Source organism: Ranitomeya variabilis, chromosome 7 (genome assembly GCF_051348905.1).
Source record: "Ranitomeya variabilis isolate aRanVar5 chromosome 7, aRanVar5.hap1, whole genome shotgun sequence".
Classification (NCBI taxonomy): domain Eukaryota; kingdom Metazoa; phylum Chordata; class Amphibia; order Anura; family Dendrobatidae; genus Ranitomeya; species Ranitomeya variabilis.
Genome location: NC_135238.1, coordinates 206,963,462 through 206,981,575, shown reverse-complemented (window position 1 = coordinate 206,981,575; position 18,114 = coordinate 206,963,462). Strand labels below are relative to the sequence as shown.

The 18,114-nt window shown below is 43.4% G+C and overlaps 1 protein-coding gene across 1 annotated transcript in view; it reads right to left on the bottom strand.

The window, feature by feature from the left end:
• Window positions 1–18,114, bottom strand: part of LOC143784481 (bile salt export pump-like) — a 105,465-nt gene that overhangs the window by 53,625 nt on the left and 33,726 nt on the right. Inside the window, exons 12-15 of the mRNA XM_077272776.1 lie at window positions 16,699–16,809; window positions 5,781–5,906; window positions 2,828–3,031; window positions 2,429–2,599 (exon numbers count right to left, since the gene is read on the bottom strand). Coding sequence (XP_077128891.1) covers window positions 2,429–2,599; window positions 2,828–3,031; window positions 5,781–5,906; window positions 16,699–16,809 — 612 coding nt within the window. The remainder of the gene's footprint in view (window positions 1–2,428; window positions 2,600–2,827; window positions 3,032–5,780; window positions 5,907–16,698; window positions 16,810–18,114) is intronic.

Here is an 18,114-nt window from a genome sequence, read left to right as displayed (position 1 = left end):
GGTGCTGTTGACGTATCGTCAGCACCACAGCTAAAACCAAAGGCAGAGACACACTCCATGCTCCACACACACACTCCATGTTCCACAGACTACATGTTTCACACACACTCTCCATACTCCACACACTACATGCTCCACAAACACTCTCCATCCTCCACACACCCTACATGCTCCACACACACTCTATTTTCCCAACACACACAGATACTCCATGCTCCAACACACCCTCCCCATACTCCACACACACATTCCAAGCTCAACACACACTACATGCTCCACGCACAGTACATGCACCACAAACACTCTCCATGCTCCACACACATACACTACATGCACAACAAAACACTCTCCATACTACACACACACTCTCCATACTCCACACACACTATATGCTCCACACACATGGTCTCCATACTCCACACACACACTCTCCATACTCCACACACACTACATGCTCCACACACACTCTCCATACTCCACACACACCTCATGCTCCACACACACTATATGCTCCACACACACTCTCCATACTCCACACACACTCTCCATACTCTACACATCCTACTTGCTCCACACACATTCTCCATACTCCACACACACACACACACACACTGCATCCTCCACACGCTACATGCTCCACAAACACTCTCCATACTCCACACACCCTACATGCTTCACACACACTCTATTTTCCCAACACACACAGATGCTCCATGCTCCGACACACCCTCCCCATACTCCACACACACATTCCAAGCTCAACACACACTACATGCTCCACGCACAGTACATGCACCACAAACACTCTCCATGCTCCACACACATACACTACATGCTCCACAAACACTCTCCATACTACACACACATACTCTCCATACTCTACACACACTCTCCAGACTCCACACACACTATATGCTCCACATACACTCTCCATACTCCACACACACATGGTCTCCATACTCCACATACACTCTCCATACTCCACACACACACACTCTCCATACTGCACACACACTATACGCTCCACATACACTCTCCATACTCCACACACACATGGTCTCCATACTCCACACACACATGGTCTCCATACTCCACACACACATGGTCTCCATACTCCACACACACATGGTCTCCATACTCCACACACACATGGTCTCCATACTCCACATACACTCTCCATACTCCACACACACTCTCCATACTCCACACACCCTACATGCTCCACACACACTCTATTTTCCCAACACACACAGATGCTCCATGCTCCAACACACCCTCCCCATACTCCACACAAACACATTCCAAGCCCAACACACACTACATGCTCCACACACAGTACATGCACCACAAACACTCTCCATGCTCCACACACATACACTACATGCACCACAAACACTCTCCATACTACACACATACTCTCCATATTCCACACACACTCTCCATACTACACACATACTCTCCATATTCCACACACACTCTCCATACTCCACACACACCTCATGCTCCACACACACTATATGCTCCACACACACACTCTCTCCATTCTTCACACACACTATATGCTCCACATACACTCTCCATACTCTACACACACTATATGCTCCACATATACTCTCCATACTCCACACACACCCTACATGCTCCACACACACTCTCCATACTCCACACACACTTCATGTCACCAAAGGTCTTTCTACACTTCTAATCTTGGAAGCTGCTCTGATAATGCAGAACCGTGACTATCAGTGCAGTTTCTGGCATATACAGTTTGGGGATGAGTGCAGTTCACTCTGCTTCCAATGCTGGCTTTGCAGGTGGTTGTATCTATTCAGGTAGTTGACTTCCATGTTTCTACCGTGGACTGCTTACTTGCTGCGCCTAAAGCCTCTAAACAAACCCAGCTCTGCTTTATTGTTGGCTAGTTCTTACTTGGACTCTGTTACTAACCCAGCTCTGCTATATTACTGGGTATCTCTATTGTATCGCATGGTCATGTTCGGCAAAATTGGATAAATACTGAGCTGTGTTACATCATTGAACCAATTCTGCTATATCGTCAGGCCAGCTCTGCATTAAATTCTTCTGCTGCAAACTCAGCTCTACCACATCTCTGAGTTAATTCTGCTACTTTGCTGGGCCTTTTTGGAGAAGGATAAGATATATTGAAGTTCAATTCTGATTCTATTTCTCTTAGATTGGATAATCTGCTACCAGAGGTGTCTTGCAATTGCTTACTCCCCTCTCACAACTGACAATGAGGCACCTTTGGCCAAACTGACCATGCAACTGAGGGATCAGAAGACATAGCAGTCAGCGAATAATGATTTATGGACTCCTTAAAGGTACCATAAGTTTCTTTTAATCATTTGGACAAACCTTATTCAGTGCTTTCTGGATTTATTGCTCGGGAATATTAGCCAAGCTTTACCTTATCTAAGGCTTCTTGGACAATGGCTTCACTCTCATTATCCAGAGCAGACGTGGCCATGTCAAGAAGTAGGATCTTGGGATTTCTGACAAGGGCCCTGGCAATGGCAATTCTCTGTTTCTGCCCTCCGCTCATCTGTCCACCGCCTTCTCCAACCATGGTGTCAAACTTCTAGAAAAGAAGAATTGTCCAACAAAATGCTGAAATATCCATAACATGAGTAATTTGTACATAACATGCCGCCTTTTGCTCTTTTGCGATATGCCATTTGATCATTGAATTATTTCTTAAAATAGCCGAGGCGTTTATCCTGTTTCACAATGGACTTAGGTAACGTGTTTATATTCTCCTGCGAAATTACTGTGACATTTACAGAAAATCCTCTTTGCCTCATTTTACCTCTGGCAAATCCATGATGAAGTTGTAAGCATTCGCTTCCTTTGCTGCTTGTATAATGTCATCCATAGTGACGCCATCTCTTGCGTATCTAATATTTTCAGCGATGGTTGTAGCAAATAATACAGGTTCCTGTTCTACGATTCCAATCATGGAACGCAGCCACGGAATGTTAAGTGTACGGATGTCATGTCCATCTAAGGTGACCTGGGTGGGAAAGAAGACAAAGCTGGAACAAGCTTCCATATAAACCCAACAACCCTGACTCTGCCAATATACTGGCATTAAAGGTGTAATTAAACCTTTTACATAGTTACATAGTTATTAAGGTTGAAGGAAGACTGTAAGTCCATCTAGTTCAACCCATAGCCTAACCTAACATGCCCTAACATGTTGATCCATGTATGTATTTCATATTACAGTACTTTGCCTCCTTTTCTCCCAAACACTGCGCTGAAGGGCTGTTTTATTGCCTAGTTCAAGCTACCTAAGAAACTGCTTTCAACTGTTTATCATCACAAATCCAGACCTGTACATACAAACGATCTGTGTTAGGCCTCATTCACATGTTCGTGTTTAAACACGTGAAAAAATGGTACTAGGGTCATCAGTGTTTTAAATCAGTATGTCATCTGTGCGTCATCAGTGTCTATGTTTTTAGCATCTTTGTACTGTAAGTGTTTTCACGGACCCATAGACTTGTATTGGCTCTCGTCATCCGTGCTACCGGAAAAAAACACTGACATTTCTCCATGTATTTTCCACAGCCACACGCTCCATGTAACAACAAGGATATGTGAATAGAATCATAGGTTATAATGGGTACTTGTGGTGTCCGTGAAAAAAAAAATGTGTGAGTAAGGCCTAAAGGAGGGGGACAGGAGCAGAGAAGAGCAGACAGGGAAAGTCCAAAACTGTTTCTGCAAATAGAGTATGGTTTTGTGCTGAACAAAAGTCGAAAGCAGATTCTTAGGGAGCTTGAACTCCACAATAAAAACAGTACAGCAGCATGGTGATTAGGAGAGAAAGAGGCAAGCACATGAAAAAAATGTTCTTATGAAAAAACTTCATTTACTCTTTAAGGGTATGTGCACACGTGGCTTTAGCTGCAAATGTGCTGAACAATTTGCAAGTTTTACATTCAGAATTTGTTACAGATTTGTTATGGATTTCAAGGGGTGACAATGGCAGTAAAAATCTGAATAACACAATTGATATGCTGCATGATTAAAATTAGCCCCATGTATACTAAGGCAGAAGGTAAGGTGTGTTTTTTGGCTCTCGGTTAAGTATATCCCATGCAGATGACATGGTTGGGCAGTAGGTCCTGGTTAGTAGGGATGAGCAAACCCGAACATGAACTTCTAAACGGAAGCCCATGTTAGTGTTCGGGTCTGTCAGCTGAATAAAGATTGTTGAAAGGCACCATCACAGCAATGTCGATGAATGAGCCATTTCTGGGGCAGCTGAGAGCTTGTCTTATTAGGCTGGGATCCAAGCACAGACCCAGCCTATTAATATCAGCTTGCAGCTGTCTGCTTTGCCTTAGCTGGTTATTAAAAATAGGGGTGACCCCCACGTCATTTCCTCTAGGGTCCCACCCATTATTTTATAACCCACAAAGGCTAGGCAGACAGCTGCAGGCTGATATTAATAAGCTGGGAATGTCCATGGTTAACTTGCCCTTCCCAGCCTAAAAATACCAGCCCGCAGCTGTCTGCTTTCCCTTAGCTGCTTATTAAAAATAGGGGGGACCCCACGTCATTTAAAAAAAAAAAAATGTAATAGATTAAATAAGGCTAAAAACACCCTTTAGTTCCACATAAAAGGCACTAAAGGGTGCTAGTTTATTATATGAAGGGAGCTTGTGATATTAATTATCTACAGGACTTCTATTCTATCTCTCTATCCATCTATCCATCACCACCCTATCCACATTTGTTTGCAGGGTAATTGTCCTGCTCTTAACTAGTGATAGGCGAATATACTCATTGCTTGGGTTTTCCCGAGCATGCTCGGGTGATCTCCGTGTACTTGTTAGTGTTCGGAGATTAAGTTTTCATCACCTCAACTGAATGATTTACAGCTACTAGCCAGGCTGAGTACATGTGGGGGTTGCCTGGTTGCTAGGGAATCCCCACATGTAATCAAGCTGGCTTGTAGCTGTAAATCATTCAGCTGCCACGATGAAAACTTAATCTCCGAACACTAACAAATACTCGGACATCACCCGAGCATGCTCGGGAAAACCAGAGCAACGCGTATATTCGCTCATCACTACTCTTAACCCTGTTTTGCTTCCTTTTGCAGCTCCCTACCCCTTACTACCCCCATTTTATAGTTATTTTACGTATATAAAGTTCATGTCACCAATGGCTTCTGTGGGGTTCCGGTTCAGTGTCAGGTTCGGGTATCCGAACCGAACTTTGGACTAAAGTTCAGGAAAAATCCGGCAGACCTGAACTTCCACGGATCCACTCATCCCTACTTGTTAGTGTAATGACATATTCTTTTTGGTATTTTATATTGATTTCCTATTGAGTGACTTTGCTAGACTTAATGTTTCCATACACATTAGACTACTGCTGGCCAAACCACCCGATATCAGAGGGATTATCCAATAGTCTAAAATGTAAAGTGGACTCCCTACTCTCACAGATGATGTCAGGGTAGAAAATTATTGAGCAGTTTGGATTTTCAATTGTCACCCTTTTTATTTTCTGGAAGATAGCCCACTGCCAAAAGACCCTCACAGCAGATCTCTCGTAGAAAACACAGGAGCACGAGGCCGAGCAGAGGTCTCTTGTGCAGGGAGTCAGGGAAGAGAGCGGTTGTTTACCTGACAGCTATTTATTGTGTAAAGGGGGCTTTATCCTGGATCAATACTAGAAACAGATAAGCAGAGATGTACAGATGACTGAATACTAACCATCATTTACAATACAGTTACAATTACCTTTCCATTTGTAGGGTCATAAAATCTTTGGATGAGTTGCACTGCAGTACTTTTTCCAGCACCACTGGGCCCAACAAAAGCGGTGGTCTCACCAGGCTTAACGCTGAAATTGAGATCACTCAGAATCTGTCAATTTGAAAGGAATAACATTATGTTTGCCAAGTTTCCAGCATGATATGTAATTTAAATATGTTAATGTAGTATAATATTTTATATTCACACAGCAGTTACACTGGATATATAATAAAATGAATTATTTTTTGCATGCAAATAATGATGTCAAAGGGAGTCATGTGAGATTAATCCTAAATATGGTAATTCAACAGTACATAATCTATAATGGGTGGGTTCCAACCACGGGATCCTCCTCAATCTTGAGAACATGTCCTCTGTGTGAATGGAGCAGGAGTATGCATACATAACTACTGCCCCATTTATTGTGAGTGGGATTCACACATGCGCACAACTGACTTAATACCCCCTTGGAAGTGAATGGAGCAGTAGACACACATGCACGATGCTGAGTGTAATTGCTGCTGTCAGGACTAGCTCCGATCACAGCAGTTTAACTCTTTAGATGCCACTATCAATGGTGACAGCAGCATTTAAGAGGTTGGAAATGAAGGGAAGTGTCTCTTCTGATGCTTATCAACAAGATTGCAGAATGCTGATGGCATCTCGTGTCTGCCATATTTGTCCATCTATATGTGAGATATCAATTAATCCAGAAGGATGTACACAGACTGAGCCCTGCCATCTGCCACCATCGCACTCTAACCAGCATGTCTATTCTCCATACAGGTACGTCACCCAACTTTCCACACAGACTCTTACCTCTGCTCCTACTATTCACATGGTACGTCACCCAACTTTCCACACAGACTCTTACCTCTGCTCCTAGTATTCCCATGGTATGTCTTTCAGCTAACCCCAGCTTACCCCAGTGTTATTTATGACTTTGTTCACTTTGTCTTGATTATATGCATCTGGTCCAGCCATAATTCTCCGACCAAGATGAACACAGACCACTCCTCTCTGCTTCACACCTGAATGCACTCAGTAGTACATATATTGCATAGCACAAGTCTGCCAATATTTAGTCTGCAGTGTGTATCCTATAACTGTGTATCATTAGTGTTGAGCGATACCGTCCGATACTTGAAAGTATCGGTATCGGATAGTATCAGCCGATACCCGAAAAGTATCGGATATCGCCGATACCGATACCCGATACCAATACAAGTCAATGGGACACCAAGTATCGGAAGGTATCCTGATGGTTCCCAGGGTCTGAAGGAGAGGAAACTCTCCTTCAGGCCCTGGGATCCATATTAATGTGTAAAATAAAGAATTAAAATAAAAAATATTGATATACTCACCTCTCCGGAGGCCCCTGGACATCACCGCTGGTAACCGGCAGCCTTCTTTGCTTAAAATGAGCGCGTTTAGGGCCTTCCATGACGTCACGGCTTCTGATTGGTCGTGTGCCGCTCATGTGACCGCCACGCGACCAATCACAACCGGTGACGTCATTCTCAGGTCCTAAATTCCTAGAATGAGGAGTTTAGGGCCTGAGAATGACGTCACGGCTTGTGATTGGTCGCGTGGCGGTCACATGAGCGGCACGCGACCAATCAGAAGCCGTGACGTCATGGAAGGCCCTAAACGCGCTCATTTTAAGCAAAGAAGGCTGCCGGTTACCAGCGGTGATGTCCAGGGGCCTCCAGAGAGGTGAGTATATCAATATTTTTTATTTTAATTCTTTATTTTACACAGTAATATGGATCCGATACCGATGCCCGATACCACAAAAGTATCGGATCTCGGTATCGGAATTCCGATACCGCAAGTATTGGCCGATACCCGATACTTGCGGTATCGGAATGCTCAACACTATGTATCATACAAGTGTGAGATATGAATTAATCCAGAATTGAACCAGAAGGGAACTGAAGGTAACTGACCAGTCACTGTAAGCAATGTTTCTGTTTCTTTTCACTCTCACCCCTATAATCCTTCACCTTCTATTAACCCCCCTAATCCCCACACCTAGTAAGAAACTGTTAATTTCTTCTTTAATCCTCCATATCCATCTCTCCTCCTCCTCTGAACTGTTCCTCAACATGTTTCCAATCACAGACAGCCTCCTCATGCCCTCTCCTGCTCCCACCTGCTAACACTTTTTCTACTGCTTCTCACTGCTGGTGATATCTCTCCAAATCCCGGTCCTCCTCACCATATCCCCGCACTCATTTCTACCTCCCATCCACGCTCTATCACAACTTTCTGTAACCTCCATAACCTTATACCCATTCACCAAGCCCTTGCTTCCCCAGTCCCTCTAACAAGAGCTCTATGGTACGCTCACTCTGTCTGCAACAAGCTTTCCTACATCCATGATCTTTTTATTACTAACAAACTTTCCTTCCTTGCCATCACTGAAACTTGGCTCACCCTTCTGACACAGCCTCTCCTGCTGCACTTTGGATTCCACCTTTCCCACACAACCCACACCAGCAGCAAGCATGGTGGAGGACTTGGTTTTTTCCTGTCAGATAACTGCTCCTTCACCCCAATCCCACTGCCACCCTCTCTTACCCTCCCTTCCTTTGAGGTACACTCTGTGTGCATCTACTCACCCTCTAACCTCCAACTGGCTGTCATTTACCATCCCCCAGGGCCAGCCACCACCTTCTTTGACCACTTCACCACCTGGCTACTTCATTTCCTCTCCGCTGACATCCCCACTATCATCTTGGGTGACTTCAACATCCTCATTGACACTTCCCTCTCAGCTGCCTCTAAACTTCTATCTCTCACTTCCTCCTTCGGCCTCACTCTATGGTCTTCTGCAGCCACTCACAAAGAAGGCCACACACTGGACCTCATCTTCATCCGCCTCTGCTCCCTATCTAACCTCTCTAACTCACCTCTTTCTCTTTCTGACCAAAACCTACTCACATTCTCTTCCCTCTCCACTCCTCGTCTACAATCCCCACCCTACAAACTTGCACACCCTAGCAGAATTCTTACACATGTTGATCTACACTAACTCTCTGAATCTCTCCTCCCTCTCAAAGACTATACAATGCAAATGCCGCTGCTGCTCTATATAACACCACAATAGATGTAGCCTTGGAATTGGCTGTCCCCCTCATACATACCAAAGCTCGCAAAATCAACAGACAGCCCGGGAACACCAGCCTGACCAAAGAACTGAGGCGAGCTTCCAGGGCTGCTGAGCAGAGATGGAAAAGACCCTACTCCAATGAGTACTTCATCGCATTCAAATAGTCCCTCACTACTTTCAAGGCCACACTCGCCACAGCTAAACAAACCTACTTCTCTCATATATTGCCTGTCTCACAACCCTAAACAGTTATTCATCACCTTCAATTCTCTCCTCCTTCCCCCAGCACCTCCTCCCTCCCCACTCATCTCAGCTGAAGACTTTTGCAAGTCTTCATTCCAACCCTAACCCATCTCTTCAACCTATCACTAACAACTGGTGTTTTCCCCTCAAACTTTAAACATGCTTCAATCACACCTATCCTCAAAAAGCCTTCTCTTGACCCATCCTCTGTATCTAGCTATCGCACTATATCACTTCTCCCCTATGCCTCAAAACTACTGGAACAACACGTCAATCTTGAACTGTCCTCCCACCTCTCTTCTTGCTCCCTCTTCGACCGCTTACAATCTGGCTTCCAGTCACACTACTCCACTGAAACTGCCCTAACTAAGGTCTCCAATTACCTATTAACTGCCAAGGCCAAGCAACACTACTCTGTCCTCCTCCTCATGGACGTGTCGTCTGCCTTTGACACAGTGGACCATTCCCTATTATTACAGACTCTCTCATCCCTTGGAATCACAGATTGGCCCTATCCTGGATCTCGTTATACCTAACAGACCGGACATTCAGCATTTCCCACTCGCACACCACTTCCTCACCTGGCCCCCAATCTGTCGAAGTCCCGCAAGGTTCAGTCCTAGAGCCCCTGTTCTTCTCCATTAACACCTTTGACCTGGGACTGCTCATAGAATCTCACGGCTTTCAGTATCACCTCTATGCTGATGACACACAGATGTACATCTCTGGAGAAGATATCACCACCCTACTAACCAGAATCCCTCAATGCACTGGCTCTCCATTAGCCAAAGACTCCAGTTCAAAATCCTAACCCTGACATACAAAGCCATCCACAACTTGTGAACTCCGTATATCTGTGACCTCGTCTCCCGGTACTTACCTGCACGCAACCGCCAATCCTCAAGGGATCTACTTCTCTACTCCCCTCTTATCTCCTGTTCCCACAATCGCATACAAGATTTCTCTCGCGCATCACCCCTACTCTGGAACTCTCTACCACAACATATCAGACTCTTGCCTACCATCAAAACCTTCATAAAGAACCTGAAGAACTACTGTACCTCTTCCGACAAGCCTACAACCTGCAGTAACCATCGAGCCACCATCCGCTGCACGACCAGTTCTACCCTCACCCACTGTATCCTTACCCATCCCTTGTAGATTGTGAGCCCTCGCGGGCAGGGTCCTGTTGTGAATTCCGCTCTTGGGCTCCCTCCGGTGGTCGTAAGTGGCACTTTTGTGAGTTCTGCTCTTGGGCTCCCTCCAGTGGTTTTAAGTGGTACTGCTGCTCCTTGGATTTAGTAGTCAGCAGCTGCTTCCACTGATTGTCTTTCTGGCTCGGCTATTTAGCCTGGTTCTATCCTTCAGCCTGTGCCAGTTGTCAATGGTTCCTGGTTGGATTCACATCTCTGCTTGGATTTCCCTGATATTCTGACCAGTTCAGCAAAGATAAGTCCTTGCTTTGTTCTTTTGCAGTCCACTTGTTATGGACTTAATCTTTCTGCACTTTCTATGTTTTTTCTAGTCCAGCTTGTCAGTATGGATTTATTCAGTTAAGCTGGAAGCTCTGGGAAGCAGATTTACCCTCCACACCTTTAGTCAGGTGTGGAGATTTTTGTAAACTCTGTGGTGGATTTTTCCGGTTTTTAATACTGACCGCACAGTATTCTGTCCTGTTCTATCTATCTAGCTAGACTGGCCTCCTTTGCTACATCCTGGTTTCATTCTGCGTATGTCATTTCCCTCTCCACTCACAGTCAATATTTGTGGGGGGCTGTCCTATCCTTTGGGGATTTTCTCTGAGGCAAGATGGCTTTCCTGTTTCTATCTTAGGGGTAGTTAGTCCTCCGGCTGTGACGAGGTGTCTAGGGAGTGACAGGAACATCCCACGGCTACTTCTAGTGTTGTGTTAAGTTCAGGGTCTGCGGTCAGTATAGGTACCACCTCCTCCAGAGCACGTCCCAAGTTGCTCCTAAACCACCAGCTCATAACAGGGTCCTCGCTCCTCCTGTACCAGTTGTGACTTGTATTGTTTAAGATTATTATACTTGTTTTTATAGTGTATATGGATCGCTCCCCAAGGGCCGTGGGGTACTCGGTACTGGGTCCTTCAGTTCACAGGGGGATGTCACGGTGGCTGACCCGGTCCATAGCCCTGGGACATCCATGTAAAAGGGAAAGGTCTTTAAAAGGATAGAGTTTATATTCATGACGCCACCTGTGGTCAGGGTGACCGACGCTGCTTTAAGGGGTCCGATGGGGTGATGTTATGTCAGCTAGATGGTATACCTTCCCACACGTGAAGTATGTCCCCTGGGCTTCCCAGTGTGTAGATGGTGGTATGGTGAGAGACGCAGAGAAGAACGAGGACACAAGGTTGCAGTCTCTTTACCTTTACTGAACACTTCAGCATCCACAGTCCAGGGCACCAGATCACAGGGCAGGCAGAGTCCGGCCGGTTTGGAGGCAAGTCCAGAGTTCCCTTGTCCAGGTGGAAATCAGTAGCCTTCCCTTGCGCTGTTGTGGTGTAGTCCCTTACTGCCTCTGGCTTCACATAAGGGTCTCGCAAATGCAATGTTTCGCTCTCTCTGTCCCCCATATAGGATAGGACAAAACCCGTATGACTGGTGATTTGAGCCTGTTTATAGGGTCTCTTAGATAACCCGGCTCTGTAGGTATCACCGTGCCTCCTAGGTGTAGATAAACACAAGGAATGCAAAGCAGGCAGAATAATTGAAACCATATAATCATAATAATAATAGAAATGAAAATGTGAATGGGAGCCTGCTACTATGGATGTAACGAGGAAACACCAATGCTGAGACAGCAGAAAACAACCAACACAGAAAAATGGTGCGCTGAATCCATATAATGAAAATATATAAACTTTATTAGATAGATGACTAAAAACAACAAAGAAAACTGACAGTGGGGGATAAAATTACCAATAACCACCGTGGACCACAGAGAGACACGAAACAACACTTCTCATATAATGCAATGCACCAACAAATGCCCAATATATGTCCAACAACAATGCGCCCCCTGAAGAAGGACCTCCGAAACGCGCGTCGGGGTGTACAGGAGCCGTTTCTTCCCCTCTGTGACAACCCGGGTATGATTCCCTCTTTATTGGTTATGTATTTATATGCTGCACATGTACATTTTTGTTAACCCCTTTGTACCTAGTTAATGTAGTTACCACTATCTCCACACATTGTTGTTGGACATATATTGGGCATTTGTTGGTGCATTGCATTATATGAGGAGTGTTGTTTCGTGTCTCTCTGTGGTCCACGGTGGTTATTGGTAATTTTATCCCCCACTGTCAGTTTTCTTTGTTGTTTTTAGTCATCTATCTAATAAAGTTTATATATTTTCATTATATGGATTCAGCGCACCATTTTTCTGTGTTGGTTGTTTTCTCCTAGGTGTAGGTGCGGACAGGTAGCCTGCTATTAGCTGTCCTGCCAGTCTCTGAAGTAAGGCGTAGAGGTCCTTACTCCCTCGGTGTTCTGGCTACCGGGATTTTGCGCCGTTCAGAAGGAGGCAGCCTGAGCGGGGCTGGTCCCCTTCTGGTATCCTCTCCTTTGCTTCGACTTCCTTCACGCTCACTGCAATACAAGTCTGCCTTTCAATGTCTTTTTCTGGGACCTGCAGCTCTGAGGGCATGCACAGCTGCTTTAACCTTCCATCCTCCTTAGACTCTGGTCTGGAACTCCCTCCAGAACTCCTGTCTGGAACTAAATAACTTTCCCTACAGACTACCAGCTATATATATGTGGGGAGTGACCTAATAAATAGGAGCAGAAGCTCCCCCTGGTGGCCTGGAGTGTGAAATGTGTTGCATGTTTGTGATACCTGGATGCAGTTCTCCTTCTTTTCCTCCAAAAGTAGCATCACTCTCCCCGAGAGGAAAGCAATACCACTGTGACGAAGAGGACCCTGGGGCGCCGCACTTACCCCTCCCCACATGTAAAAAGCCATAGAGTAAATGGTGCTATAATAATAATAATAATAATAATCTATGAACTCCACTGTGGAAGGTAGTTGTTTTACAATACACTACAATATTATACTATCATACAAGAGATCAAAGGTTCAAGTCCCATAGAAGGATTAATTAAAAATGTAAAAAAAAAATGTTGAAAATTAAAAGAATATAAAAGATGATATCACTCTCCTTTTCTCAGGCTGTAAATAAAAGCCCCAAAAAATGGGAAGAAAATATATATTTGGTATTACGGCATTCCTAAATGACTGAGCAAATAAAATATCACAATATGTATTCCTAACTGTGAACGCTGAAAGGAAGAAAATCGCTGTTTTTTAGTCACTTTGCCTCTCAAAAAATGGGCTAAAAATGGCAATGATAAGAACTACAATATCATATTGCAAAATATCGAACCCTGATGCAACTAAAAGCAATAAACAAGTTATAGCTTTTGGAACATGAAGAACAATTGAAATTGAAAATGGTCCACAGGGACTCTGTCGCCCATGGGCACACAAAAATGTACACTATGTTCCAAATTATTATGCAAATGACATTTTTCTCTGATTTTCCTAAATGGTCAGTGCAAATGACAGTCAGTCTAGTAAAAGTCATCACCCGTTAGCGTATACATTGAATTTTATTGAAGAAACCTCCCAATGATAACAGTATAATCTCCAAAATGAATAAAAACTCAAAATGCACTGTTCCAAATTATTAAGCACAGTAGAATTTCAAAACATTTGATATGTTTTAAAGAACTGAAAATGCTCATTTGTGGAATTTGCAGCATTAGGAGGTCACATTCACTGAGCAAAAAAAGCTATTTAACTCCAAAACATCCTAACAGGCCAAGTTACATGTTAACATAGGAACCTTCTTTGATGTCACCTTCACAATTCTTGCATCCATTGAACTTGTGAGTTTATGGAGAGTTTCTGCTTGTATTTCTTTGCATGAAGTCAGAATAGCCTCCCAGAGCTGCTGTTTTGATGTGAACGGCCTCCCACCCTCATAGATCTTTTGTTTGATGATACTCCAAAGGTTCTCTATAGGGTTGAGGTCAGGGGAAGATGGTGGCCACACCATGAGTTTATCTCCTTTTATGCCCATAGCAGCCAATAACTCAGAGGTATTCATTGTCATGCATGAAGATAATTTTGTTCCTGAAGGCACGTTTCTGCTTTTTAGACCATGGAAGAAAGTTGTCAGTCAGAAACTCTATTTACTTTGCTGAGGTCATTTTCACACCTTCAGGAACCTTAAAGGGCCCTACCAGCTGGTTCCCCATGATTCCAGCCCAAAACATGACTCCTCCACCTCCTTGCTGACGTCGCAGCCTTGTTGGGACATGGTGGCCATCCACCAACCATCCACTACTCCATCCATCTGGACCGTCCAGGGTTGCTCGACACTCATCAGTAAACAAGACTGTTTGAAAATTAGTCTTCATGTATGTCTGGGCCCACTGCAACCGTTTCTGCTTGTGAACACTGTTTAGGAGTGGCCGAATAGTAGGTTTATGCACCACAGCAAGCCTTTGAAGGATCCTACACCTTGAGGTTCAAGGGACTCCAGACGCACCAGCAGCTTCAAATAACTGTTTGCTGCTTTGTAATTGTATTTTGGCAGCTGCTCTCTTAGGGTACCGTCTCACTATACGATTTACCAACGATCACGACCTGCGATACGACCTGACCGTAATCGTTGGTAAGTCGTTGTGTGGTCGCTGGAGAGCTGTCACACAGACCGCTCTCCAGCGACCAACGATGCCGAGGTTCGCTGGTAACCAGGGTAAACATCGGGTTACTAAGCGCAGGGCCGTGCTTAGTAACCCGATGTTTACCATGGTTACCAGCGTAAAAGTAAAAAAAAAAAAAACGTACATACTCACCATCTGATGTCCGTCAGGTCCCTTGCCGTCTGCTTCGCGCTCTGACTGAGTGCCGCCGTAAAGTGAAAGCAGATGACAGCGGCGACGTCACCGCTGTGATCTGCTCTCACTTTCCGGCCGGCAGACAGTCAGAGCGGGAAGCAGACTGCAAGGGACCTGACGGACATCAGATGGTGAGTATGTACGTTTTTTTTTTTTTTACTTTTACGCTGGTAACCACGGTAAACATCGGGTTACTAAGCGCGGCCCTGCGCTTAGTAACCCGATGTTTACCCTGGTTACAAGCGAACGCATCGCTGGATCGCTGTCACACACAACGATCCAGCAATGACAGCGGGAGATCCAGCAACGAAAGAAAGTTTCAAACGATCTGCTACGACGTACGATTCTCAGCAGGGTCCCTGATCGCTGCTGCGTGTCAGACACTGCGAGATCGTAACTATATCGCTAGAACATCACGAATCGTGCCGTCGTAGCGATGAAAATGCCACTGTGTGACGGTACCCTATATCCAATGAATTTGTCTGCCAGAAAACTTCCTCATTATGCCTTTATTTGCATGAACTCTGTCTGTGCTCTGTTTCAGTCACAAATCTCATCAGAGTATGATGATCACTCTTAAGTTTTCGTTAAATATCTAATTTTTTCATACATTGTCCAAGGCATTGCACTATTTAACGCTTTTCAGCAGCAGAGAGATCCTTTTCATTTCCCATATTGCTTGAAACCTGTGACCTGCATAATAATGTGGAACATCATTTTTGAGTAGTTTTCCTTTAATTAGAATCACCTGGAAAACTAATTATCACATGTGTTTAAGATTGATTTCAGTGATCCATTGAGCCCTGAGACACAATACCATCCACGAGTTTATTTGAAAAACAAAACAATTAAATCTTTAAGACACTTAAATCCAATTTGCATAATAATTTGGAACACAATGTAGAGCTGGTCCTGTGCATCTGACTACTCTCATTGGATGTTAAGTCCACCATTCTTGGGATCGGTGGAAGACACAACTTTAAATATAAAGCCTATTTTTAATTATTGGTTAAATTATGGTACATATTAAACCTTAAAGAGGATTTTTCCCCAAATACTCCACTGAGAGGCGAAATTAACAACTAGCAAAAACGTTTTATTCCGCTCTGCAGCCGCTATTACATCGTGTATCCAGTTTAACATGAAAAATTTGGTGAAAAGTCCTCTTTAAATATCGTTAGAAGAATACAATGCAAATGTGCGATACTGTTATTTATTATTGATTATTGTTTTTTATTAACTACATCTATTATTTTTTTACTGGTTGCATCAAATTCTATGTTATAAAACGGTCGGCCTTATCTGTTATTTGTAAGATATGTACATATTCATTTTCTCTGCCCCTAATGGGGTTTAAAGTCTACATTCTGTACCTTAGCCATAGTCACTAAGGTCACTCTCTTATAATACTTGGCAAATAGTATTATTTTGTAGTGGAAAAAAAAACATGCATGAAAAGAACAAACAAACTCCCAAGTACAAACATGTGTCAGCATCCTGCAATAATAAAATAGTTGGATATTTACAAAAAATAATAAAATATCCTATTTCTCCAAATAGTTTACAATCTTTCTTAATACATTGATGTTACAACTATACATCTGACAGTACATACCTTCACGTCGGGCCGTGATGGATAATGGAAATTCACATCATGGAAGGCAATAACACCCTTCACTTGATCCAATTTGTGGCCTTCAGTGGACATACAGTCAATCACTGGTTTCTGATAAAATCCAAAATCATCAATCATTTCCTACACTTGATAACTGTATGCAGTTAACGCAGTCAATACATAAAGCCAAACAATGAACAATGCAAATTCCACCAAATTATATTCTAATGGACATATCGTAGATACGTAGATAAAGTCAGGCCAAATGTATTATTTTTGTAATTAGTCTGGAAAAAAAGACTGATTTTAATAATTCAGGAGAAAAGATCAAATAAAAAAATATATATATATTAAAATATATTTTCAATTGCATCCTCTTTATTTTATTTGAAATGCAGATTTGCATATCGATAAGATAAAAAATTAAAAGCCATCTATCACCTGATTTTACCATATAAACTGCATGCTTTACTAAACGGAACTCTAGATCTGATAAAGAGTGTGCGTTTACTTATAAAAATTCATGTCTCATGTCTTGATTTTAACTCAATCTCTGCCCACCTAGCCTGATTCACAGCTCCTCAGTGTTCCTCCTCCCTGCTGAGATCTCACACTTCTCAGTATACGCTGCAGCTGTCAGTCAGGCTGGGTGGGCAGAGACTGAATACATGATCTCATGAGATCTTTCACTCTATAACGGGACTCATGAAATGCTCATTTTAATATTGGGATTATACAGCTTTTTCTGACATGGATTTTCAAGCCTCATCGGGTGTAACATATCTATTTAATAATGTATGCAGTTTATATTGCAAAATGTGCTGACAGATCCGCTTTAAGTAACTCTGCAGATGAAAAAAACTAATGTAGTTTTTTGTAAACTGCTGCCTTTTAGGGCGCAGTCAGATGGTAGTATAAATCGGAGCAAGCATGGACTGGCCGGTGGCTCACCCGACCCGAGTGAGACAGCTGCATAGAAATACATGAAGCTGTCATGCTCAGTCCGATTACTTTGTTCCTATCTCACTCCAATTTATACGGCCATCTGACTGCACCCTTAGACATGTGTCCTCATGGCTGCAGACTACAAAAGTCCCTATTTGTATTTTTATCCTGCAATGATGTTTTACTCTCTACTCTGCTCTCTATACCACTGTCTGTAGGTTTAAAGGATACAGAGAGAGTTGAAAAACTCGTGCTTGCGGGATCTGACTAAACAGTACTTGATTGTGGTCAAACAATAGAATTTTTACAATTCGGCTGCTTTCAAGGTTGTTTATTTTTTACAGATGAGTTTTAAAGATATTTAGAATATGAAAAATTGTACATATTCTTCACATTTAAAGGTTTATTCCAAAGATAGTAAGTGATCTTTTCTCCATAGGATAGTGTTGTGAACTATACTTTTTGGCTCCC